The sequence below is a fragment of the Drosophila sulfurigaster genome, chromosome 3, assembly GCF_023558435.1.
Source record: "Drosophila sulfurigaster albostrigata strain 15112-1811.04 chromosome 3, ASM2355843v2, whole genome shotgun sequence".
In the NCBI taxonomy this organism is placed as follows: domain Eukaryota; kingdom Metazoa; phylum Arthropoda; class Insecta; order Diptera; family Drosophilidae; genus Drosophila; species Drosophila sulfurigaster.
The window spans coordinates 29,215,002-29,241,427 of record NC_084883.1 but is presented as its reverse complement, the minus strand read 5'-3'; the positions used below and the strand labels follow the sequence as shown (position 1 = coordinate 29,241,427).

General features: G+C 32.9%; 2 protein-coding genes across 9 annotated transcripts in view; both read left to right on the top strand.

Moving 5' to 3' along the window:
• LOC133846368 (poly(rC)-binding protein 3) overlaps positions 1–17,980 on the top strand; it is a 120,753-nt gene extending 102,773 nt beyond the window's left edge. For 3 of the 7 annotated variants that reach the window (XM_062281321.1, XM_062281322.1, XM_062281319.1), the window contains exons 8-11: positions 3,386–3,526; positions 6,497–6,581; positions 6,645–6,912; positions 8,481–11,446. In XM_062281321.1, coding sequence (XP_062137305.1) covers positions 3,386–3,526; positions 6,497–6,581; positions 6,645–6,912; positions 8,481–9,174 — 1,188 coding nt within the window. In that variant the 3' untranslated portion in view covers positions 9,175–11,446. Of the gene's footprint in view, positions 1–3,385; positions 3,527–6,496; positions 6,582–6,644; positions 6,913–8,480 lie in introns of all 7 variants that reach the window. The other 4 variants (XM_062281326.1, XM_062281325.1, XM_062281324.1 and 1 more) reach the window with 2 other exon arrangements.
• Positions 17,981–22,883: 4,903 nt separating this feature from the next.
• Positions 22,884–26,416, top strand: LOC133846370 (organic cation transporter protein). 2 transcript variants are annotated; one of them, XM_062281327.1, is made up of 5 exons: positions 22,884–23,315; positions 23,385–23,625; positions 24,950–25,053; positions 25,115–26,066; positions 26,122–26,416. In XM_062281327.1, exons 1-5 carry the CDS (start codon positions 23,062–23,064, stop codon positions 26,302–26,304), a joined length of 1,734 nt encoding a protein of 577 aa, XP_062137311.1. In that variant the 5' UTR covers positions 22,884–23,061; the 3' UTR covers positions 26,305–26,416. The 2 variants fall into 2 exon arrangements, with proteins under 2 accessions (XP_062137311.1, XP_062137312.1); XM_062281328.1 differs by having other exon boundaries at positions 23,208–23,338; positions 23,399–23,625.
• The last annotated feature ends 10 nt before the right edge of the window (positions 26,417–26,426 follow it).

Below are 26,426 nucleotides of genomic sequence, written 5' to 3'. Positions count from 1 at the left end.
TTTGAGTTATATCCTTTAATTTATATATATTTGATTTAACCCCGATATATATGCGCGTCTAGCAAATTTTTTTAACTTCTTGAGTTCCATGTCAATACACTATCTTGATCTCTCTCTCTCTCTATATATATATAATATATTATATGTGTATAAAATACCAAAACAACAGTCTTTAGTTTGTGTATCCAATTATCTAATTATCTCCAAACATATTTCTCTTGCTCGTTTAGAAATTCCCAGTTATGATTTGCACCTCTCTCTCTCTATTTTCTCTCTCAATATCTTTATCTCTCTTTTACTATTTCTCTATCTTTGTCCACACCTCCTCACACAACCAAATCTTTTGAGCACCCTTTGAACCTCCATTTTGGCAACTGTCTAGAGCCAGATCCGTACCGTACCGACTTGAGACCCAAATGAAACCTTGTTGCAGATTTGTCCCAAAAACAAAAGTAAAGAAATGAACCTTTAGTTTGGTACAGTTTTGAATTTGAATTGTACTCAACTGTTGGTGCTCGATTCGATTCTCCACTTATTTCCCCATGTCGTTTACCGTTTCTTTGCGCTCATCTCTTGTACCGTTGAACCCAAGCCATAAGATTCTTCATTTTCGAAATGTCCAATGGTGGCCCCCAACTGAACTAATGATAATCATATTTACAGCAGCCAACAAACTAAACTGAAAACTGATTGATTGATAAATATTTTAATAATATTTTTAAATACATTTTTTACATTGTTGTTTTTTTGTGTTTTTTTTTTTTAGTTTCTTTCGCACTCTCTTCTCTCAGGTTAAGAGTGTTCGATCTCTCGCTTTCGTGAAGTGCATCGTAATCTGTTTTGTTGGGGAGCGGTCGCACTTTTGGGGAAATCCTCTATTCAAAATTGGGGGATATTCCAGATTGGGCGACTGCTCTCATCGTGTTAACGAGAGGTCACTGAGTGAGTTTCACTCTCTCGCTCGCTCTCTCTCTCTGAAACACACACTCGCAACATAAAAGTGTCTTCTCTCATCTCTCTCTGTTCTAAATGAGGGCTCGCGTGCAGCGTGTGGAGAAGTATGTTTAAACTACACTATAGCTCTATAATATAATCCAATCAAAAATAATTAATATATACCTCATGAACAACACACAACAACAGCAAAACCACTAAAGTAAATTCCACCAACAAAAAGCGAAAGCAACATCAACTAATAGTGATCGAAAGTCAAATCAAGAAAAAATTTTCCCACCAACAAAAAGATACTACTTTGTCTCTATCAGTATCCTTCGTTTATATTTTTTTGGTATATCTCTTAATTTTGTGTAGTATTTCCATACTTACAACTCGAATATTTAAATGTTTAGTTCGACAACCAAAGTTTTAATCAATTACAAAGTTCACCACAGCAACAACCAACAACAACAAGTAAAACCAAAAGCCACAGCAATAAAAATCTATCAGTCGCAAAGCTGATACTTTAGATGAGTTACAAATACGCATACATAACATTTATATTATCGTATATTATCACCACCAAAACATTTTGCATTAAAACAACAGCAAAGAACAACAACAGAAGCAGCAGCAACAACAACAACAACAACCAAATAAAACAATTAGCAAAATGCAACAACATACTATTCAAATATCGTCCTGCCCGAGCCCTCACATTATGCAACTCTCTCTCTCTCTTTCTCTCTCCGTAAATCAGTGAAAAACTCTTTAAAATCCCAGCTGAAAATGTGAATTTTGTGCGACAACAACAGCATCAAAAATACAAAAAAATATAAATAATAATTATAATAAGAGAACAACAAAGTCCTTTAAGCCTTCGTCCCAACCATTGTGCCAAAACAAAAAGTTTCAAACAAAAGTTTTTGTTGTCACATCAAATTCAATTAATGCTCGCAAAACAAAAACAATAATTCAAAATAGTTGTCTACCATTTATTGCGTTCTTACTCTTTCTCTCGCTCTCAAAAAGAACAATAAACAAAAACAAAAACTTGCTCTCTTCCCTCTCTCTCTCTCTTCTCACTCACTTTGTCCCTGGTTATTGTCGGTGTTGGATTTTTTTTTTTAGCATAATGCGGCGTGTGTAGTGTGTAACAAGTTAACCCTGTTACTACCTTTCTCACCTGTTACCTTTCACAGTTCAGTTATCAGTTGTCAATTGGGTACACATTTTGTTTGTTTCCCCAAAAAAAAAAAAATCGTGTCTGGGTTATAGCTTGGTGCAATTGTCGTGGGTTGCTCTAAATCGTTCCTATTCCGTGCCTCATTCTCTCCTTGGACCTTGACTGTCTCTTATTATTAGTCTGTATCCATGATCGATCCTTTATCCTTGTCGCTCTCTCTTTCTCTTAGTTGGTATCATTTGTGTTTTGATATAACTCAACAAAAACTCCCTCCGTATATCATTTATCGAAACTCAATATCGAATACACGGAAACTTTCGCACACAAGCTTTTTGATAAAAAGAAATCTGCAAGCTTTCAACTAAACAAGTAAGAAAGCTACAGTCGAGCGTACTCGACTGTGAGATACCCGCTACCCAATTTGATTAAAGCCAATATATTTTGCGGTATTATTCTCAAAATATACCAAATATACTGCAAATATACTAAAAATATACCAAATGGTATATGTGGTATATCGATATAGTACCGCGTTCAAAATATACCATGGACGGCTCAATATACCAGATTGTGAGGCAAAGCAACTCAGATCCCTAGTAAGAAGGCGTTTTTGGCCATACAAAAGTATTTCTTTAATAACTTCGACAATTTATATCTGATCGCAACCAAATTTTCAGGAATCATAACTACTATAGTTATTATTATATATATAAAAATTCACAACATTAGCTTTAAAATTACGCTTTTTATTCGATTTTTTTGATTTGCGGGGGCGGAAGTGGGCGTGGCAAAAATTTGAAACAAACTTGATCTGCGTGCAAACATAACGAATGCTGTCGAAAAAAAATTATAGCTCTATCTCTTATAGTCTCTGAGATCTAGGTGTTCATACGGACAGACGGACAGACACACAGACGGACAGACGGACATGGCTATATCGTCTCGGCTGTTGACGCTGATCAAGAATATATATACTTTATAGGGTCGGAGATGCCTCCTTCTACCTGTTACATACATTTCCTGTCGGCACAAAGTTATAATACCCTTCTACCCTATGGGTAGCGGGTATAAAAATATATATTGTATAGCAAAATATATTTCGTAAGCTTTCAATTATATACAAAAACAAAAATTTATTTTTGGTAAATCATTTTTGTTCTTCTACTTTTTTCTTCCTTCGAAACCAAAAAAAAAAATAAAATAAATTCCTACGCACACAAAAATACCAATACTGAAATGTTCTATAAAAAAAAACACCATTAGACCTGTCCAGTATTTCCACTTGCTTTGGCTACCGGTGGTCTACATGCTGGTATTTCAGGCTTAGCGGATCCTTTGTTAAAGGGGGCACATTTACCAGGAGCGGTACCAGCACACCACCATCACCTACAGCAAATGCCCGATGTGAGTTTTGATTGATCCGAAACGTAAAACACACACGAAAAATAAAAACAACAACATCGACTGCAACTGCAACGCGACAACAACACAAATTTGAAAGTCGACCCGAGACAGCATTTGTTACTTTTTGGCATGTGTGTTGCTGTACCCGGATAAACAAAAAAAAAAAAAAAACGAAAAAAATACTATACTTCCCCCAGTAGCTGTACTATATATATCCCTCCAGAATGTATGAACACTTATTGACCATCCGCCTGCCCCTTTGTCAGCCTCGTCAACCTTCGCCACACCCCCCGCCCCCAACTTAGTTGTATTTGTGCATTGCTGTTTGTTGTTACTCGTTACTCGTATCGCATACTTCCCCCCCTTCGTTTTCCACCAGTATATATAGTTGTTTTAACCCCCCCTAAACCCTCTCATATCACCCCGTTTTTTCTCTCTCTAGCCACCTCTTTGTCTTTCTCAATGTCTCAATGTGTGTGTGTGTGTGTGTGTGTGTTTTTTGTAGTTTGTATTCTTGTGTAGTAGTTACCTTTAGTACCTCTGCCATTTCTTTTATGATCCCCCCAACGTGGTGCAACTGTGGTCAGGACACATTTCAATAACATTAACGTTGTGTGTTGTCGCCCAGTTCCCCAAGCAACTGCTGGACCACAAAGTTGTTGATATTCCACCTCCTCCTTCTTTCCTTATATTGTTTTTCTCTTTGTTTTTTGGCTTTTTTTCTTCGCTTTTTTATTTGGTTTTAGTGGGCGACACTAAAAAAAAGAAATCCTGTGACTCCAGGGATACGAAAAAAATGGAAAAAAGAACCCCCATCAAATGCATTTTTATGTCGCAAAGTTGCAGTATAATTTGTGAATTGTTTCAACCTTGCCAACTGTGTGTGCTGTGTGCATACATACATATATAGTACCATATATACCCCAAAGATATGTTTATTTAATACGCGACTTTCTATGACGAGTTTGTGACCCCAAAACGAAAAGAGTATCATCCTTTGCCCGCCCCCGCAATCGTCCCGTTTGACTTGTTATTGAGTTGCAAGTTCATTTCCATTTATAAGCGAAGTGCACTGAGAAAATATGTTATGTATACCATTTTTCATATAACGAAGCGAAGCGCATGTTTTATTTGTTTATGCATTAGATAAATATTTGATTTCGAGTTGTCAAAAACCATCCACCCACCAACCCACGCACACATACACATCAACTCCACACACACACACCCACACACACGGATATGCATTCAAATATGTATATTTAGATATACATATATACATGAGCATTTCATTTCAATATTTTATGATTTCTCTACCAGATTTGTACTCCCCATGTATGTTTTTTAGTTATCTACTATGTTTTTTTTTCTATACTTTTTTTGCAACAGTTCTTAGTCTGTCTGTGTGTGTGTGTGGGTGTATATTCGTTTGATGCATGCAACATTCGAAACTTATTTCCAAATGTTGCATTCGATTTGATTAATTTATAAAGCGAGCGAATGCGAATGCGTTTTACCATACATTTCGTATTCCGCTTTTCCTCCGCATTTCATCCCCGCCCGCAGTTCTATCTTGTCTATAATACACACAGATGAACTGCATACAATATGTAATTTGTGTGTACTATTCTTGTTGTGCGTGTGTGTGTGTGTGTGTGTGTGTGTGTGTAATTTGCTGTAGGTGCTATGGGGTGCATAACTTTCAATTGCAATGAATATGCAAAGAGGCCTTGAACTATCAAAATACGATAACTTTTCGATTCAGGAATGGACTCAAAATTAATGTATTCATACGCTTTTTGCACAAAGCTTGGGCTTTCAATAGGTATCAAGAGTTATTGAGAGTGCGTTATAGAATTCGATATTGTATAGCAATTGAATAGAAGCTTCAGCAACTATGTTAAATGAAAGCATTGGGGACGAGTATTAAAAAAACGTGAAGTTAATAGTAAAAGTTAAACATGTATTTAAAGCATATTTTTAGGCATATTTCAAGTAAACATTTCGACTCCAAAAAGTGTGCTTATTATATTTTAAATGTATTTTATCAATAAAATATTTAGTATATTTTTAAAATATTATTTCAAGTGCAAATTTTGAGTCGAAAAAGTGTGCTAATTATATTTAAAGTCATTTAATTAATTGTTTTTATTTAAAAAGTACATATTTTACCATGTTTTGCATTTAAAACATTCCTCCTAAGCAAATTGAAGTAGTATAATAAATTTGTAGCTTAGAGACATTTGTTAAAACGAAGTACTTGCTTTAAAATTGTTGCCATACCCATCTATAAGCCATGTATCATTCTCCAAGTGTCTAGCCTTTCGCTATATAGTTAGCTACATTTGTATTTGTAGAATAAAAACAAAGATACATAACATATATCTTGTGTGGCGTACACTTTTGAACTAGACTCGTAAATCAACAGTATAATTGTCTACACACCGACATAGATAGCAAAAACAACAGTATTAAATACTCCAAATGCTCGTCCATAAAACATTTCAACGTACAGTACACACACACACCAGAATCACACACACACACATTCACACTTTTACCCTGTATACAAATGTGAATAATGTTTGTCTGGTATGTAACTAAAATTTGTGTTTTTTGCTTTGTTATTTTTTTGTTCCTTTTGGCTTTGCTTTTAGCATATATTCAGTATATTTTGTGTACCATATAAATACTATTTAAATTATGTTGTTCGTTTTCCCAATTTTCGTTTTTCTTTTTACTGTTTATTGAAAGCTGTACGCGCGTTGTGTTGTGATACCAAAAACCCAAATCCAATTCGATCTACTATATATAAACCCAAAAATACCAGGACTAATTACTAAACTGTGTCAAATATACCATATAGTATATACCCTTCTCTTTCTCTCTCAAAATACATAATCATATAATAACAACGCATAATAATGAACCTTAGATCAAGTTTTTAATGCCAAGTTTGCCATTCAACAGGTTGCCAAGAATCCATTGGCCAGTTTGGCTGCCTTGGGCCTGGCCGGCATGACGCCAACCGGCACCAGCGGAATCAATCACACAGGTAAGTGCGAGATTTTGAATAAATAAGGTTCTTAAACTGATATTATATAATACTTTACTATAGCTCTGGCTGCTTTGGCTGGATCGCAGTTGCGCACGGCCAATGCGAATCGGGCACAGCAGCAGCAGCATGAGATGACCGTCTCAAATGATTTGATTGGCTGCATCATTGGCAAGGGCGGCACCAAAATTGCTGAAATACGTCAGATCTCCGGCGCCATGATACGCATCTCCAACTGTGAGGAACGTGAGGGCGGCAACACCGATCGTACCATAACCATAAGTGGTAATCCGGATTCGGTTGCATTGGCCCAATACTTAATCAACATGAGGTGAGTCTTCAGCTGTCATCTTCTTATGTGCGATCAGATATCACTCACTATATTAACAACTCATTTCAAGTACTATATTTGATAATCATATGTGTATGTGTGTGTGTGTGTTGTTTTAACAAAAACAATTTTGTCGAATTGATGATTGCAAATTGACGAAAGTAAGCAATAAGAATAACTAAAACAAACAAAGCAAACAATAAAATACAAGGTCTAAGGAGGTCGTCGGTCGTCTCGGTCTCTCAGTAAATGTTTACTCATACTATATACAAAAAGCATAATATGTAATACAAGAATTATACTGGTAGAGGTCCTGTGGCAGCGCGTTCAAAGATCACTCGACTTAACTTTAAGCTTAAGCTCAAACTCAAACAGCGAGTACTCAATTACTCTTTTTACTAGTGTTTAAGTCGTAAGCCCGCATTCAGCACCTAACTGCTGCTTTCATTTGTAGTTCCAAAAATGATGTAAAATGCACAATTTCATGCATAGACAAAAACAAACTCAGCACCAAGAAAATCAAAAATAAACAGAAAACCAAAAAAAGAAACTTAATCAAACTCAAACTCTAATCAAAATATTAGCATTATTAATTTGTTTTATAAACCATTAATTCTAAAATATCAATATATAAACCTAATTAGCATCTAGTATTACCCATCGATGTATATAGTATATCCAAACACATATACAACGAGTCTCAGCTCAGCAGGCAATTTTGGAGGAGGAGGAGCAGGAGCAAGATGGACAGCAGCACCTAAAGCAACTAAAAAACTTCGTCACGCGTCGCACTCTGTCTCTCTCTCTCGCTCAATCTTTGTCACACACACTCTGTCTGTCGCGCTCTCACACAAGCAAATATCTAAGCAACTGGAATCGAAACTGAATACAATTGGTACTTCTTCAATAAAGAAACTGCAGTTCAACTCACCCAACCTAAAACCAAACCAAAAAAAAAAAATAATAAAAAGACAAAAAAACATCAATTCAAATGAATAAACAAATAATAATACTATGCTCCTCTCTCCCCCAACCCGCAACAAACTAAAACTTAACCAACAAAAAATCCCACCAAACAAAAACATTAAAAAAGTTCAATCCCTCAAAAAATACTCTTCAAACTCTTTCGGTCATGTCCAACCAACCAACCAATCAACCAAAAAAAAAAAAGATATATTTACAAGTTTTCTACTCCTACCATCCAAAAAAAGAAAAAAAAATATTTGAACGCCGCTCCCACCAACAAAACAAAACCAAACCAAACCAAATAGCGCCAAAAGTTCTTGACAGAAACTTTGCTATACCATCCGTTTACTCCGAACCGTTCCTCCACACAAAAACCTCCTTAACCTTTTTTGCATAACACTAAAGAAATTCAATAAAAAAAAAAAAAAAAAAATAAAATTACCAACTCAATTCCACAAAATCACAAAACCAAAAAAAAAAAAGAAAAGAAAAAATGGTTTTAAAAAACTTACCTGCAAAAACCAAAAGCAAAAACAATATCCCATATGTTCCTTTCTCTTTCTTTCTGGCTCTATCTATCTCTCTGTGTACCTCATCCACAGCGTTGAACTGCAGAAGGCCAATCTACAGGATCAGGCAGCCCAAAATGGCACTGCAGCCATAACAACAACCGGTGGTGGTGGTGCTGCTGTCGCCGCCGCCGCTGCTGCTGCGGCTGCTGCTGGAGGTGCTGGTGTTGGAGTTGGAGGAGTTGGCGGTGCAGCCGCAGCGGCTGCTGTGGCAGCGGCGGCCGCTGCCGGTGTCAATGGCAACGGCTGTCTGACAGTCGCATTAACTGGCAGCAATGCCAACAACAATGGCAACACCAACAACAGCAGCAATAGCAGTACCGCCAGCACCAATGGCGCCACCAACGCCCCCAATTATGCCACCAATGGCACACAGAACAACAACAGCAACAACAACAACAACAATAACAACAACAACGTGAACAACAGCAACAATCTCAGCAATGGAGCAGCTGCAGCTGCTTTAGGCGGCAGCTCATTGGCCTCTGCATTGCAACTGCTGACCAAACCGGGCGCCCTCACCGCTCTCTCCAATCTGAGCGCCTTGGATCTGCTCAGTCTGACATCGTTGAGCAACAATGGCAATGGAACGCCCGGTGGACCGCCGGTGCAGACCACAGGCGTGAATCGTGCCAAGGGTCACTATGCAACCTCGCGTTTTAGGCAGCACCAGACAGAGACCGGGGGTGAATCGGAGAAGGCGCGCAACAAGTTTAATCCCTACTAGGGGTAGGCCAAAATAGACCAGCCCAAGAGTTAAGAGAAAAGCGATCATCATTTGATAATAGTCGAGCTATGTAGTAGCTTCTGTTAGTTTTAAAATCCAGTTTTTTAGCGTTGCGACAGCTTTAGAGTCAACGATTCTTCAAGAATTTTACTCTACAAAGAAACAAAAACGAAAAACAAAAAACAAAATAAAAAAGCAAAGTAAAGGAAATAGTTCTAAAAGTGAGAAACAAAAAAAATTGGTAAAAGTATTTGAAATTTGAAGACAATTTTTTATAAATTAGTTGAAAACAGTAATCGAGGTAGTATTCAGTTTAGTTTTTTAGTTGAGGCAATTATTGTTTATTTTGATAATGCCGCAATATATATCGTAAATAAAAATGGAAATTAAGATTAGGACTGCCAAGAAAACGACAGCTACTTAAACATACGTATACCTTACATTTGAATTTTTCAAGCACTTGAACAATATTGTTTATCGAATATATATAGAAAGCAAAAAGAAGAAATGGAATTAGCCCAAGTATTGTAATCAAATTTTGACCAAGTGAAATGCAGCATAAGGACCCTAGTAGAGACTCCTAATAGGTGTTTTACATACATAAATAATACCAACATACTATATATAACATATATGTAGGATGTTTTGCCCTTGTCCCTTTTATAGTTATAAACATAATATATCGTACATTATAGAATTTGCCAAATTTTAGCGCATCCTTAGAATGAGAATGATTGATGAACGTAGTTGGAAGTAAAGAGTTTTGTGAATTGCTTAATATCGTATATCGAATATCGATAACAGTTAGCATACATTCAACCCACATCCCCTGAAAATCCCTTTCACATTCACTGTAACATATGCGATGTCATTAGTCTCCCTCTCCAATATCTGTACTAAGTAATTATTCATATATTTCTCTAACTAGCCAGTAAGCACTAATCGTATTTTAAGTATAAAGCCCCGTTGCCCCTCTTTTCCTTCTTCAGTCATTTGTCAAGCAAAGAAAACAAAACTTCTTAAAGAAGTTCCATGCAAATGAAAGAAAAAAAATACAAAATTAAGAAATTAAAGAAAAAAATTCCAATGCATTGTGCTGATATGAATTTGGCACGGCGACTTTAATGGACCAATTCGCTCTAATTGACGCAATCGACGCAAATGAGCGTACAAAAGCATAAAGCATAATGAAAATTTTGAACCGTGAACAAAAAGAAGAGAGTTAAATAAATCACTTAGAAAGCCATTTGAAGGCACCACACATAGAAAGAGGAAAAGAGAAAGAAAGATACATACATAAATACATAAGGTATACCCATATTATATATATGTTGATAGGGAAGATGAAACGTTATTATGTATTAGACTTTTGAAGTCTTGAATTGTTTATAAAAAAAAAAAAATCATTCGATAATTCGGTTAGTTGTATACACTGATTTTCTTATTTCTAAATTATTGTATTTATTATACGATTGTAAATTTGTTATTATACATTATTATTATTACTTATAATTTTACTTGCAAATAAAAAAGAAACAAAAGATACCAAACTTTTTTTGAATTGGTAAAAAAGGATTAAAAAACGATTGTTGAAATGAAAGTATTCGGAAAATGAAATTGAAATTTCTCTCCTCTTTACAAAATAAATTTATACATATTAATTATAAATTAGGAATATTATTATTTAATAAGACAAATGACACACATTGTAATACAGAACACAGATTACACCCTTACGATTATTTAAGCTAAGCGGGCTTACGATTTTATAACCAAATTATATACAAACATATATATAAATATATACTTACAAATACATACTCGTATATACAAAGTAGTTTGAGCAAAAGCTAAAAAATTCTTATAATGAATGTACTACTAAATACTTAACATGAATAGACACACTAAACCGAAATCGCTTTACCCTTAGTCGCGATTCATAGCTACAAAACAAAAAAAAAAAAAATCAACCAACCGACAAGCAAATCTATTTATATGCAATGAAACAAAATTATATATGAAAAAAAAACTGTGTTTGTAATAAAGTGAAGAAATACTAAAAAAGAGTTTAAACTTCCAATAGAATCTTTAAAATAATACTCGCTTATTTTGGGTAATGAAATAAATCTTAAAGCAAAGGTAAACTTTTAACAATATCTAGGTCGTTCACACACAATCAATATCTATAATTTCTTTTGTAATGTCATTCGAGTTAAATTATATATTGCAATTTACAGAATATCAATGGAGACCGCTGGACTGCCCATACCTGGTTACCACTATATTGCGCCCAGTGCAATTGTTAAGACACCCATACACTAAGTGCAACGCAAATTCAACAAACAACAACAACAACACAACAACCAACCATCAAATAAAAAGCTAAAACAAATCGAATGCAGCGAGGGACTGGAGCCGCAAAGCTGTAACCAACTGTAACAACTGTGACAGCGGGGAGAACGGCAAAAATCGGCGACGCATGAATCGTCAAATGTTAAATTATAAGCAATAAGTAAAATGCAGAAAAGGTATAAAAAATTACAAAAAAAAAAAAAAGAAGAAAAGATAAATCACAAACAAATCATATGACAACAAGATGTCAAATCACCGATGGAGGAGGAGTAAAGAGAATATTAACGACATACATAAACCACGTTCATAGACACATACATACATACATACAGACATATACGAATACATACGCGTTATATTTATTCATTGATTCTTATTAATTATGATATTTTTTTATTAAGTTTAAAACAAAGTAATATGAAGAAAGAAAACAAAACAATAAGAACAACTTTATGTTAAAACCGTTTTCGGGCACACTTCTTCCCTGAGGTTCGTGTGCCCAAAAGAGTAAGAACAGAACAGCAATTAATTGTAAGCTTAGTCAAAATGAAGACAAAACAAACAACAATAATTATAACCAACAAACAAACAAACAAACAAAAAAAAAAACACAGCAAAAGTAAAAGCAAACTTCTAAATGCAATTAAATTTTAAGCCAAGTAATTGTGCATGCGCATAACCAAAAACAAAAACATAAAACAACATACAACAAATTTAAGCATTATAAAAACAAATCGTAAAAAAAAAGAATATTTAACAATAATAATGAAAGCCAAGCAGCAAGCAAAGCAAAGCAAAGAGACAAAAATTACATACTAAATCATAACAAAAGAAAATAAAGAAATTAATTAATTAATTTCCACTTTGTTAGGCGACAAATTTTGTGCGTTTGTTGTTAATATTTATATACATACATACAATTATATATATGAATATGACGGATATACATACAAACAAACATATACTATATTAATTGATATAATAATTTTTAATTTTATTATTTTTATTATTGTAATTGTTATCGAAATTGTATTTGTGATTTTTGAATATGTTTAGACTGAAGGACAAAATTTATTCTGTTTATTGATTAAACTACATACATATATTAACTATGAACTAATTAAATTAAATTAATCTAAATTAAATACGACTTGATTTTTACATTTTTCAAAATTAGTTATAATTTGTTGTACGAAAACTGAACGACAACAACAACAACAATAAGAAGAAAAAAATACAAAAATCAGAGAAACATCAACTGAGCGGAAACATTTGAAGCCAAATTTATTTTTGTTAAAACATTTTGCAAGGTGTTTTGGTTTTTTAGTGAAAATGTTAAATTAAGTGACCAAAATTCAAATTACAATAATAATGTTTAAGCACTTTTGCGGCGATTAAAAAGACTTTTCTAATGCGTGGAAAATGAAATGAGAATAATGGATTTAATTTAATTAATACTATTGCGATTATGCTTAAATTAAAGTATAATTTTAAAACATTAGCTGTTAAATTTATACGCAAAACAACATCAAAACAAAAAATAAAATGATTTTCAATGTTAAAATTACAAAAAAAAAAACAACAACACTTAATTTAATTTGAGTTAAATTTAATTTTAGGCTGGGCAGCAAGAAGCAAAAATTAATTAATAAAAAGAAAATTGCAAATGCAACTGTGGCTTGTTAAATAAATTACCAAATAATTTTAAGCCACTATAGTGACGAAATTTAGTTACATACATACTAACACATAAAAACACACACACACAGACACCTACATAAAAAAATTAAATTAAAAACAATTTATAAATATATACAAACATATGTCTGTTAGGTTAGGCGCTAGCCGAAACATCAATCCGTAAGCTAGTTAAACAAAATAACAATTTATGGGCAGAAAAATGTGTCAAATTTCGATTATACAAATTAATTATACCATAAGGCAGTAAAACATAAAAAAAAAAATGGAAAACAAAACAAATACAATTACCACAACATATCCACAACAAGAAAAAATAAAAATACAACATAATTATTGTAATCAGCAGAAAATTATACAAAAGCATATAAAGTCAAACATATCCCAGAGAACACGAACAATTTCAATGCATATATCATTTATTTGTACTCTACACATTATAAATTAGTTGAAGGAACATTAATTTTTTGAATGCTTACAATAACTTGAAATTAATTTTTATCCCTTTACGCTAATTTTCTTGCATAATTAAAATAATAATAATAAAGACACTTATGAAGCAAAACTTGATTACAGGAAATTGTTAATAGCATAAAAAAGAAACAGAATTGATAAATGATAATACTATTACGATATAATGATAAATGCATTACTGTTAGCTTAGAGCCACACTCTACGTATAATTGACTAAAACTAATGTTTTAAAAAATAAAATGAGGATCAAGCAAAATGTGCAACACAGGCAGCAAAATATCTAGCGAAACTATTTCGTGATTTTAGTGACAAATATTTCGCTGATGACAATTTGAAGCAATCATTTTTGAACCAACAACAAAATAAACAAATGAAATTAAGAAAGTTGAATGGAAGCAAAGGCGTATATCTATATATAAATAAATTATATATCTATATATAAATATACATATATTAAATAAATTATTATGTACACTTGTATTTAATTGTATTTGAAATATTTAGTAAATTTTTTGCGCAAGTTACAAACCAACTAAATAAAAGATAACAAAAAAAGGAGAAGGAAACAATTAAAATAAAAGAAATATAATGATAATGAGAATGAGAATGACGCACGTTGACGGGTTAACAACGGAATAGTGATTGGGACTATTTGTAACATAAAGAAAGAACAAAACAAAAGGGATAAATTAATTATGTGCATGTGTGTGTATAAAGAAACTACATTTAAAATAGCTCAATAGCTCAACAACAATTTCAAATGAATTTTTACTAATATGTGTATGTGTATGTAAATTATTAAAACAATTTGTTGAAAACTTGTAAATTTGCAAAGGAAAAATACGTGTAAGAAAAGCAATTTTAATGGTGCCTTAAAAACCAAACCAAGCAAATTTCTTCTTGCCCCACATAATCGAGAACAACAACAAAACTAAAAAAAAAGCAACACAGCATTTGTGTGACAATTTCTGTGGCAGTGTGAGTTTTCTACCTTTCCACCAACAAAAATTCTATAGATATTTTCCTATCAACTTTCCCAGCTTATGTATGATATTTAGTTACAAAACTATGCTTACATACTTACATAAGCCTTTCGACATAAAGAACTTATCCCTTTTAGAGACATATGACCCACAATTGCTTAAAGCTATTCGAGTTTCAACAACCAAAATAACAAGAACAACAACAACCAGTGTGTAGAGTTGCCCGTTATAGTAATTGAGAACAAACAAAATACTTATAAAATGAAAAACAAATAAAATGAAAAATTATAATACAAATATCAAATATAAATAATAATGTATTTAATATTTATTTAATAAACTTAGCTGCAAGTAGTAGTTGAACAAAAAAAAAAAAAACAAAATAACACCGATTCTCGAAACATTATCCGATTATATGAACAATTAGTCAGCAACATAACAAAATATACTAATTAACACACAACACACATATAAATGTTTCTCTCAGTGTAATTACAAATCACTTGAATGTATTTGCTCACATTTTACAATACATGTCAAAAAGAAAAATACACAAAAAAAGAAAAAAACATAAAAACAAAAACATTAACATAAACTCTACACAATAAGTCGAAAAACAAAAGCATTTAAGGCACATGACATATGGATTGAAAAACGGATGATCGGATGTAAACAATTGTTAAAAGGCAAATGTAGAAAATGAAAAAAAAACATATTTATATACATATACATAAAAAGAATAAAAACAGAAGTTAATTCTTAAGGTATTTTAGATATTCTTATTTAATATCCAAAAAAAAAAAAGAAAAGTGGAAAATACACGAGGAAAATTTTAATTTAGAAAAAAACAAACCAGCATATAGAACGGAAACACATCGGTTAAATCGGGTTGAAGTAAGAAATATGCAAATTTATTAACTACATATTGGTGTTAGACGTTGTTATACATAACTTAAACTGAAAACTTCATGTAAATTGCGCATAGAGCAGGCAAGAAATATACAGGCAGAAAATATTCCAATGGCACTAGCTGAAATCGGCAACAGAAGATATTCGATTAGGGACAATTAGTGATAAATTGTGGCTAGAACGCGAAGCTCTCGGTTCGATGAGAGTGCAAGCTTAAAGCTTTTATGTGCTTGCACAGACAGATGCTTGTATGTGATGTAGATGTGTATAGCTTTTGCTTAATCAACTCTCTCTCTCTATATATATCTCTGGTGTGCAGTTTTGAATAAGCTAGTGTCATTAGGACTCGAGCTAAGCCTAGAAACATGACTAGATGATAGGGAATTCATATGTGCAAAACTTCTAAGTTCTTTGAAAAAGCAAAAAAAGAATATATACAACATAAAAATGGATTTGTTTATGCTGCTTATGGTAAATTCAATCGTTTCATAATTTTGAAAAACTTTTGCGCAGTGTAAACATAAACCAAGTCAAATCAATATAAATTAGTCGTATACCATTTTTGTTGCTGCATTATCTCTCTCGTATGGTTCAAATACCAGGCAGAAAAAGTAACTACGTGTATTCCAATTCATCAAAGCAATTGAAAAAGGAAAATAGAAGGCATGCATACTCAAAAGTATTGCCAGTAAATACGAATATACGAAACAGCTAAGGTTTCTCACAAATTTAAAAAATGGAAAATAAAAACATATAACCAATAACTTATATACATAGATCAAAGAAATAAATACATAACGCATACATACACACATATATATAAAATAACAAAAATGAATTTAAATTAAATTATATATGAGAAAGGAAAAGAAATGAATTGAATACATAGCATGCACTCTCCAACATGTTCATTAGACAGTTAATATCTCTAGAAATTGTTTACAGGCTAGCGGAATTGGAATTGGCATGAGAAATTGGCGCATCGCATAAATAACTTACAAAACTGTTTTCAATGTACTATATGTGTGTGTTTGTATATGTGTATAAAACATAAAAAACAAATTATTATATATATATATGTACTTAATACAAAATGAAAATCACTATGAAAGACAATTGCATTTCCGAAGACACAATATGAACTAATCGTAAAAAATAGCAATGGCAATTTAGGAAATTATGTTAGTTGTTAAGTGTCTCAACTCAACATACGAGTCTCTATCTCTCAGTCTTTTATTTGAAAGAAAAAGAAAAGAATGAAAATGCAGCGTAAAATTGATAAAACTGAACAATTGGGATCAACTTATATTTAAAATATAAGATTAAATTATAATAAAAGCATAAGTAAGTCAGAGCCCCACAACCCCACAACACAGTTGTTGGCAAAGAATACTACTTACTATACATAAATGGTAGCCCAACACATTCAACTCTATGAAAAGTATTGCATAATTGTGCCAAATATAACAATTACAAAAGAACAACACATAAAACAGGAAATCATTGAACAACAAGAACAACAACTACTGGCCAAACAATGTATAACAAAATGAACTTTGTTTTAAAGAACAACAACAGCAACAACAAGAGCACAAACAAAAAAATTTGCTTTTTTTGGGGGAACAACACATAGGAATTATACGAATTTCAACAAATACGCAAATTTATGTGAATTCATTTGAAAGCCAATAACATTGACAGCTATTTAAAGTTCATATTGCGCAAAAGGAGCTTATTTAAAACAAAAACTGCAAAACAACAATACACATAACAAAATATACTTATAATCAATTAACTTGTCGGAGTAGCATCCGAATCGAGAAGAAGGTTTTACAATAATATTCAAAAAGTGGCTGTATTTTCAGTTTGAAACTAACTAAATGTATTTCAAAAGTGTGCCAAAAATAAAAAAAAACCACAGGGTGAACAACAATTTGTTATAGATATTTTATCACTTGGAATGCTGATTGCCGCAAAACTTTGTTAACTTCGAATTCGAATAAACTTGACCATTTCCTCTCTGATAATTGTTTTTTTGAAGAAAGAAAAAAACCATTGCATACTTTTAAGGCAATTCTCTTGTATTCCGTTTCTTGTATATATTTTACCAAATATCCTGCTTGATTTGAACAAGTTTCCAAATATTTCGCAAGAGAACAGTCCTATAATAATGAGTATAGTTAAACAACAGGAAAATATTTGAAGAACATATTTACAAGTTGTAGAAAACTGCAAGGCAATCATAAAACTAGAGCTTCAATAAATGAAATGAACAAAATGTCATAATACAAAACAACTATTAAATATATGGCTAACACAAAACGATAGTTGACAATGCCTACAAAATGTTTTTGGATAAATATATATTTAAGCCAATGAAAAAAACAAAATAAGGAAAGAAAGATATTTGCGTTATAATTGTGGTAAAAATAAAAAACACAAAACAAACCAAACTAAAAGTTAGTGCCAATTTGTAGTGCAAATTTTTGTTTGCCGATATATATGTATTTCACGGGTTTTCTTTTGGGTTTTAAGTAAACATAAAACAGTTGGTTTCAGAACCACCAATTTTTGGAGATTTTCAGAACAATTAAAACTATTAAAGTGAAGATTAAGTATTCGTAAAGTAGCACACAGCACCGCTTAATCTTTGATGTGATGTGTTGTTGATTGCGAAGAGTCAAATTGAATTGATTGAATAGCAAAAAAAAGTGTATGTAGTTGATGAGCCCCCGAGCTCAATAAAATACATTTTTGTTTATTGCACAGCCAACAACAAAATGATAAAAAAAAAAGATATAGTAGGTCTATAAATAAATCACTCTTTTGTATATGGCAACAAAAATAAAGACATGATGTGAAGGGGGAAAACAGAACATCAAATTGATGATGTTTAGTATAAATTGTATTTGAAAGCAGCACTGAACAACTTTTAGATTATGATAAACAATAATGGAAATTAAAAAACACTAAAACAAAAAAAATAGTAAGGGTATTGAAATGAAACGATAAGTGAAATGAAAACTTGTTTATCTGTGTACAACAATAATATTTAACATAATTCTTAAATGTGTACTATGACTCTATACAGAAATAAAAAAACCATAAACAAAACACACACACAGAAATTCAAATAAATTGCATTGCATACATAGATACAAAAAGCAAGACGCTATAAAACATATACTCGTACTATACAGGACTAGAATGAGCTGATCTATGGGATTGTATTTTAATTAAAGGTCAATATATTTAATGATAACTTGGAATTGATAACAGCTCAAACTGGCTGAAACTGCGATCAGTTGTGAAATACAAAAAATATGCAGTATTCAGTTTCAGTTACAATCCCATATGAAGAGGCGATGAAGGATGCGAGATATACAAGAATACTTACATACATATATACATTATGTTACACACATGCATAGCGGAACACAACATAATCACAAGAAGAACAAGAACAAGAAGTTACAACAAATAAAACCATTAAACTACATACAATAAGCAACGGTAAAAACGGTATTAATTCATCAATGCGAAATGTACAACAAAAAATGGTAATAAAAGAACATGTTGCATACCAAAACCAACAAAACAAACAAATGATAGAAATGAGAAAAAAAAAGTAAAATGAAAACAAACAAAAAAAGCAAACATTATTTACAATATATTTACAATTCTATAAAAATTATATTTAAAAGTATTTACATATATATAAAGCGTATATATGGACAACAAACTCAAATCATCGTGTGTGTATGTCTGTGCGGAATAATATAGTGCAAACCAAAGCCATGACACATACACACATACATACATAGTACATGCACACACACACACCCACACAGACACACTCAACAGCAACAACAACACAGGAATCTCGAAAATATGTTAAACAATAAATGAAATGGAGATACTCACACTCACACACACACACACACTCACAAAGTTAAGTGCATTATAATTGAATTTATAGATTTAAAAGCAAAAAAAGGAAAAATGAAACATTATTACTAACAAAGCAAAAAAAAAATGATCAAGCTATTAAGTGAATTATTTAAACCGATTAATGTAATGATTAATACCAGTGCATATGTATTTATTCACAACTCATATACATCATATATATACAATACATATATATATATATACATATACATTTACAGCAACAATTTATTTTTGTTGAAATTCAATCACGTATCGTATTTAAGTCAGTTACACAACATACCATAATCTCATTATGATAACACTGATTGTTTCATTGTTTAATCAAATTTCGGAAGCTTAACTTTGAACTGCATTAAGTAATTTATAACTATATTTTTAAAATATTAAAAGATGATTAAATATTCAAACACTATTCGCTTTTTTTAATCTCGAATTTTAACGACTTCTATAATACTTTTTTATATAAAATCTTAAAATTTGCTCTTCTATCTCTATTCTAATTTTTAATTTTCTAAATGTAGTTCAATTTCTGTGATCCGAAATGAGGTTAAACAACTTACAGTGTAATTATTATCCACATACCCATATACACACACATTCATAAATACCGCAAATTTAGCAAGCAAAAACAAAAATATGAAAGAATTTTTAAACAAACCAATTACAAGCTAAATGTGTTGCGTTCTCGAACTAAATGTGTTTTGAGTCAAATTTTTACTTCAAATACCAGCAAAAATAATATAAAACAAAACAAAAAAAAAGAACAAAAAACAAAAACAAAAGAAAACTAAATAGAAAAAGATACACAAAAACAACAAATGAACACTGGAATATTAGGAGATACTTTCTATATGTATTGCGTGTGAAGTAAATTGAAATGTACCACAAATGGAGAGAGAAGTGGAAAACCAAACAAAAAAAAGTAAATCAGAATTTAACACAATTTTTGAATTCATTAAATAAAGGTATGTGTTTAGATATATTCAAACAAAATAAAAAACATGCATTTTATTTACTCTCTTGGGGAAATATTCATAAATCATTTCATCAGAAGAAGTAATGTTTAACATTTATTGAAGGTTGGAAAGGGTAAGTAAGTTAATAGATGGCTAATATAATTTGAAAGCTATTTTGAATTAAATTGAGCTTATCATTTAAAAAGGTTGAATACGGTAAGTAAATTAATAGACAGTTTTCTAGTTGTTTATTTGATTATTTAAATTAAATTCGGCTTATCATTTGAATAGAAATGTGCAAAAAGCAAAGCAATTCAAATTAAATAAATATCAATTATATTTTGAATAGAACTCGAAATTAATACAATGCTGTCAAAAAATTCCATAATACATGAAAATTACTTAGTGACAATTGACGCACTTAGCATAGTTAATAGACGATAAGTGGGATAAATAAACTTGTTAAATAGTGTACTAACCACATGTGTACACGAACACAATCAAATTTACTACAGCGCTCTGTTTCTGCTTCTGAATTCTCTTTGTCATTATTCATTCATAAAAAAAGTGGCAAATAAAGAAAACAACAAAACTAAATGTTGTCAACGTCAAACATAAATAAACAAAAAAAAAATAAATAAATAAAAATATGAGCGTGGGTCTCGTGCCTCATTCATAAACAAACCACAAAGAACAGGAGACAGATTGACAGCTAAAGAGCGAAAGTGTGAGAGTCAGGAGAGAGATGAGAGATAATAAAACGAAAACGTTAGACAAATTATACTACAAGTTGTACGTATATGTATTAACATTATTAATTGTTCCCTCTTATACTCAAGTGTGCGATTTGTTAACCGAATTGATTAAATTGATAAGCGCAAGTAGTTGTGACTATGCCGAAAAAAAACGCAGATTGGACTGTAAACTCTGCTAAATCGTCGAAGCACGTGTAGATTAATAAGCTCATAAACACAAATTTCATTATAATATTTAATTATTTCAAAGAAATCTATTGACCCTGCCTTGGTAAATTTAATGCATATGACAACTAATCAATACGCATTTGGAATCTCAAATTAATGCTGTATTATTCCGCTATTAGTAGGTCAAGTTCGATTACTTTTACTCTTCGAAACTAAAAAACTACTTTAAAAGGTCAGTTATACCGGCTTTTGCAAGTCATTTATTTTCTAATTATTTTTAATATTTTTTTTACATTGTTGAAAAGTGCAAACTAGTATTATCTCTTCATAAAAAATAATTAGTTAATGGAAAAGTCTCGTGAAGTAGATAGAAATAATTTATGTCTAGAACTGAATTTGACATGTTAGAAATAATTTACCGAACCGGTTTTCATTCTGGTTTAGAATAACATGCATATGTCAAAGTACTTCTCATTGAAATCGATCGTTAGTTTCACTTTTATCTATCTTTTTTGGCTAGTTGCCAAATTGTAAAATATTTCAAATAGAATGCTCGATAAAAATAAAAATGAGTAAATCATTATGGAAAAATCACGTGAACAGTGCGTGAAACATGTCCCAAAATAACTAACAACAAAATGTTTAAATAAAATAAAATAAAAAGCTATTAAAATCACAGAAAGGGAATATATAATAATATTGAGTGCAAAATAAAAATTCTAATGGAAAAATCACGTGAACAACCCGTGGAACATGTCCCAAAATAACTAAAAACAATGTTTAAATAAAATAAAATAAAAATCACAGAAAGGGAGAAGATAATAATAATGAGTAAAATTCTGTTGTTTACTTAAGCCATTGCAAATTTGTTCTTATGCAGCTGTGCAAACATTTATCTTTGGGAAATAATATTTCGCAAGAGTATTATAATTTTTTCATGTTATACATAAAACAAAAAAAAAAACAGAAAAATGTTAATACACACAATTATGTTTATAGTAAGTACTCCCCAATTATTCACTTATAATTCACTTCTCATTATCGAAACTGTGAAATTCCGAAAGCTATTCGAATTTGTTGTTCGCCTCAGTGGACTTTGAATGAAAGGCACGACAATAACAATCACTTTCACTAGCAATGCCAACAGCAACAACCATTTACCAATAGAATGCCGACACATTTGTGTGTGCAAATAAAAACCAAATATTATAGATTGATTATCTTCAGCAGGGGACACGATCATAATCGCAGCTGTAGAGGCTTCAACTAAAGCACAACATCAACTATTAGATTGAGTAATCTAATCACTACTATGGAGAGCATACTACTACTTACTACTTAGATGTTCGGTGTGTGTGTGTATTGCGACAGGACAGGGCCTAATGAGAGGCCAATTTGCAATTGGCCGGAGAGCACAACAACCACAACAACGAGCACAATCTCGCCGCATTGGGGGCTGATCGCTGTGGGGCTGTGGATCACGCTCACAGTGTGTCTCGCGTTTCCGTGCCGTGAACAACGTCAAAATTGTGCGCATTTAAAAATAAACTTTGGCAAAAGTCAAATAAAAACTTGCGCATATAAATAAACTCAATAAATGTACGCAACTCCACGCACATTTCACATAAACAATTGAGAGCCATGGGCAGCAGCACCGAAGCACCACCGCCGGCAACACCAGCCACAACAACAACAACACCCACGATTGATATACAAAATCCTTCGATGAATACCAAAGCTGATCCTGATGAAATTACGCTCGATTCCATACTGAAGCATATTGGGCAATTCGGACGCTTTCAGCTGGTCATCTTTCTGCTGATCTGTTTGCCAATGATGTTTCATGCCATGTTCTCCGTGACGTATGTTTTCACGGCTGGCACTGTGGTGCACAGGTGAATATTGCTGCCGGCAGTTCGTGAGTTCAGATGGCGTCTAACCTAAGTACAACTTCGAATCAACAGATGTAATATTACAGAGTGTGATGGACCGGATAGCCGATATGAGGAACCCTGGACAGAGTATAGCATACCAAAGAATGGCAAGGATATGGACAGATGTAATCGCTATGAAAATGCACAACTTTCCAGCTGGAATCAATCGCAGGATATTTGTACAGTCGATAATTATAATAGTCAGAAAATCGAGAGTTGTCCGAACAATGAGTTCGTTTTCTACAACGAAGAAATTACGATTTCCAATGACGTGAGTATCAAAGTTCCTTTCGCGATTAACCACGTCAACGAGACTATGGGGGCTCCGAGACTTATCAGCCAATAAATGCCAGACTCTGACAAACATGGACTTTGACAATAAGTCATCCGATTTCTGCACATTCTACTGGACCAACTGATTTTATAGTAACAAAGAATATACTCTGATCGAGAAAGTCTGTCTAAAATTCATTTGCTAAACTTGTAAACGAAGCTTATCCAAGGTGTTTACGAGTTCAATGACTCAAATTTAATCTTTCACGATCGTCGTTGGTCAGTTATGTATATACTCAAATGGGGCCTAGACGATTAACTAATTGTGATAAGAACTGAACAGACAGCTGCTAGTCATTAACTCATTAGCTATAAGAGTTTTATAGCATAAGTGCAGAAGCCTCTTTTTAACATTTTAGGGATGGAATCGCGCACTTTATTATTTTTATATGGATATAAATTAATTGATTTTTCCTAATTAAACTCAAGTATTTTCTTAATTGGTACGAAGTAATATTGGAACTCCTTTATCATTTAGTATAAAGTAATGTTGGTTAATCAGCTGAACCAGCAATCTTCGTAGACCTTCGAAAGTTGAGTGAGCCCTTTGATATAAATAGATTTAAAACACGAGTAAAAATGCTGTAATAAAAATGAGTAAAAATGTGTATTGAATATATAAACCTTTAACCCTACAGCTATAATTGATTAAATCTTATTAGGCTACAAAGTTGAAAATATGTAGATTTGTATCTCTAGAAATAAAAAATCTAATACCCATGACTTTCAGATAAAATGACTTATCTAAAATTTGAGGACCATTCTTGACCTTCCCCAATGAAATTCATTTTATATATCATCTCTAAAAAGAAACATAAGATATGTATGCGGAATTGAGTTGATAAAATTGTTTATGTTGTTCAATATAAACAGCTGTTGCTCAAGGGTGCTTGATAAGCGCAAGATACAATCTAGTTCCAACAGATACAAGATATCTACGTCACACATCTGAGGCTAGTCTGAGCGGTGTCTGGACAACGAGCTGTCATACAATTTTCAGGGACAACAGCAATTGCGATCTGCGAGTCTAAGTACAGGTTTTAGTAGCAGTTGCATGAACATTTTTTTTTGATTAGATATGCAAACGAGAACGAATCACATAAGCCGCAGACATACTGGCTACTCAAGTGAATAATGAGCAGCGGAATAAATCTATTGTCACAATTATTTAATGCAAAAAAACTTTTTCAGTAAACTTACGAATAGATTTCCATTGTTGCGGTTTCTTAATCGCCACTCGGCACATTCATCTTTATTTATAGTTTGGTATTTACTGCGACGATGAATGGAAACTATCACTTGTGGGCACAATCAACAATCTCGGACAATTCTTTGGAATACCCCTTGGAGGTCTGGTGGCTGATCGGTAACATTTTTCCCACACCATTTAAATGTGCAAGTAATATATTTTCCATTTGTTAATGCAGCTATGGACGCAGCTTCTCCATTGCATTGGGCGGCACTTTGGGTGCCATTCTGGGCATTGTGCGCTCCTTCTCTCCCAGCTATGTTTGGTTCCTGATCTTTGAGTTTCTTGACAACATGACGAGCAGCACGCTTTACTCAACGTGCTTCGTCATCGGCATTGAACTAGTGGGTCCCAAGCGTCGTGTGCTGGCCTGCAGCGTCATCACAATCTTCTATGCAGTGGGCGAAGTGGCTTTGGCCATGTTTGCCAAGACCTTTCTCAATTGGCGAAGACTGCTGCAAATCGCCTATGGACCATCGTTCATATTGGTCGCCTACTTTTGGATTTTGCCTGAAAGCGTGCGCTGGCTGTTGAGCGTCGGCAAGGAGGAGCGTGCCAAGAATATTCTCCGCAAAGCTGCCAAGGTGAATAAGCGCAAATTGTCGGAGAGCGTGCTGGACAAATTGGTTATAGCCAATCAAGAGAAACTGCAACAGTCTGAGGAGAGTAAATTCCCCATTCGCGAGGCATTCAAAAACTTCAAATGGCGCATTGCCAACTGCTCCTTGTGCTGGATTGTTCATGTGCTTGTTTACTATGGACTCAGCTTGAATGTGGTGCTGCTGGATGGCGACAAGTACAATAATTTTGCATTCATAGCGCTCGTCGAGATTCCTGGCTTCTTTTTGCCTCTGCTAATCATGGATCGCTTTGGCAGACGTTATTCCTTGTGCGGTTTAATGCTCTTCAGTGGCGTCTGCTGCATTGGCACCATCTTTGTTGCCGGAGATGAGAATGTCTGGCAGCTTGTGCTTTTCTTGATTGGCAAGCTGACCATCACGGCCAGTTTTCAGGTTCTCTACTTCTTTGCCTCGGAGATCTTTCCGACCAATCTCAGAAATAGTCTGCTAAGCTTCTGTTCGATGATGGGAAGATTTGGTTCAATGCTCGCACCACAGACTCCCCTGCTGGTAAGTGTAAACCACATCCATCTTGATAGTTAGTTATACATTCATTTCGATTTAGGCCAAGTATTATTCGAATGCTCCCGCCATTCTGTTTGCCTGCGCTGCCATCTTCAGCGGGTTGCTAACTCTCTTCTTCCCCGAGACCACAAATCTTGTGTTGCCCACAACGTTAAAGGAAGCGGATGCCATTGGAGTCAAGAAGAAGCCCTCGCAGGGCAAAGAACTCAACTTATCTGCATAGAAGTACCGATTATAAATATAGCGATTTTAGTATTAAGCTCAAAAACAAGACAATTGAAAGACATATCCATTGTATATTATGAAATATACTCTATTTTAAATATAAACGTAAATCCAAGTTTT

Bases quoted from the DNA above. Each gene is read 5' to 3' on its own strand.
- LOC133846370 (XM_062281327.1), top strand. From the start codon at position 23,062: ATGGGCAGCAGCACCGAAGCACCACCGCCGGCAACACCAGCCACAACA. The intron at 23,626-24,949 runs GTGAGTATCAAA...CTTTATTTATAG, and splicing joins AAATTACGATTTCCAATGAC to TTTGGTATTTACTGCGACGA. The intron at 26,067-26,121 runs GTAAGTGTAAAC...ATTTCGATTTAG, and splicing joins CACCACAGACTCCCCTGCTG to GCCAAGTATTATTCGAATGC.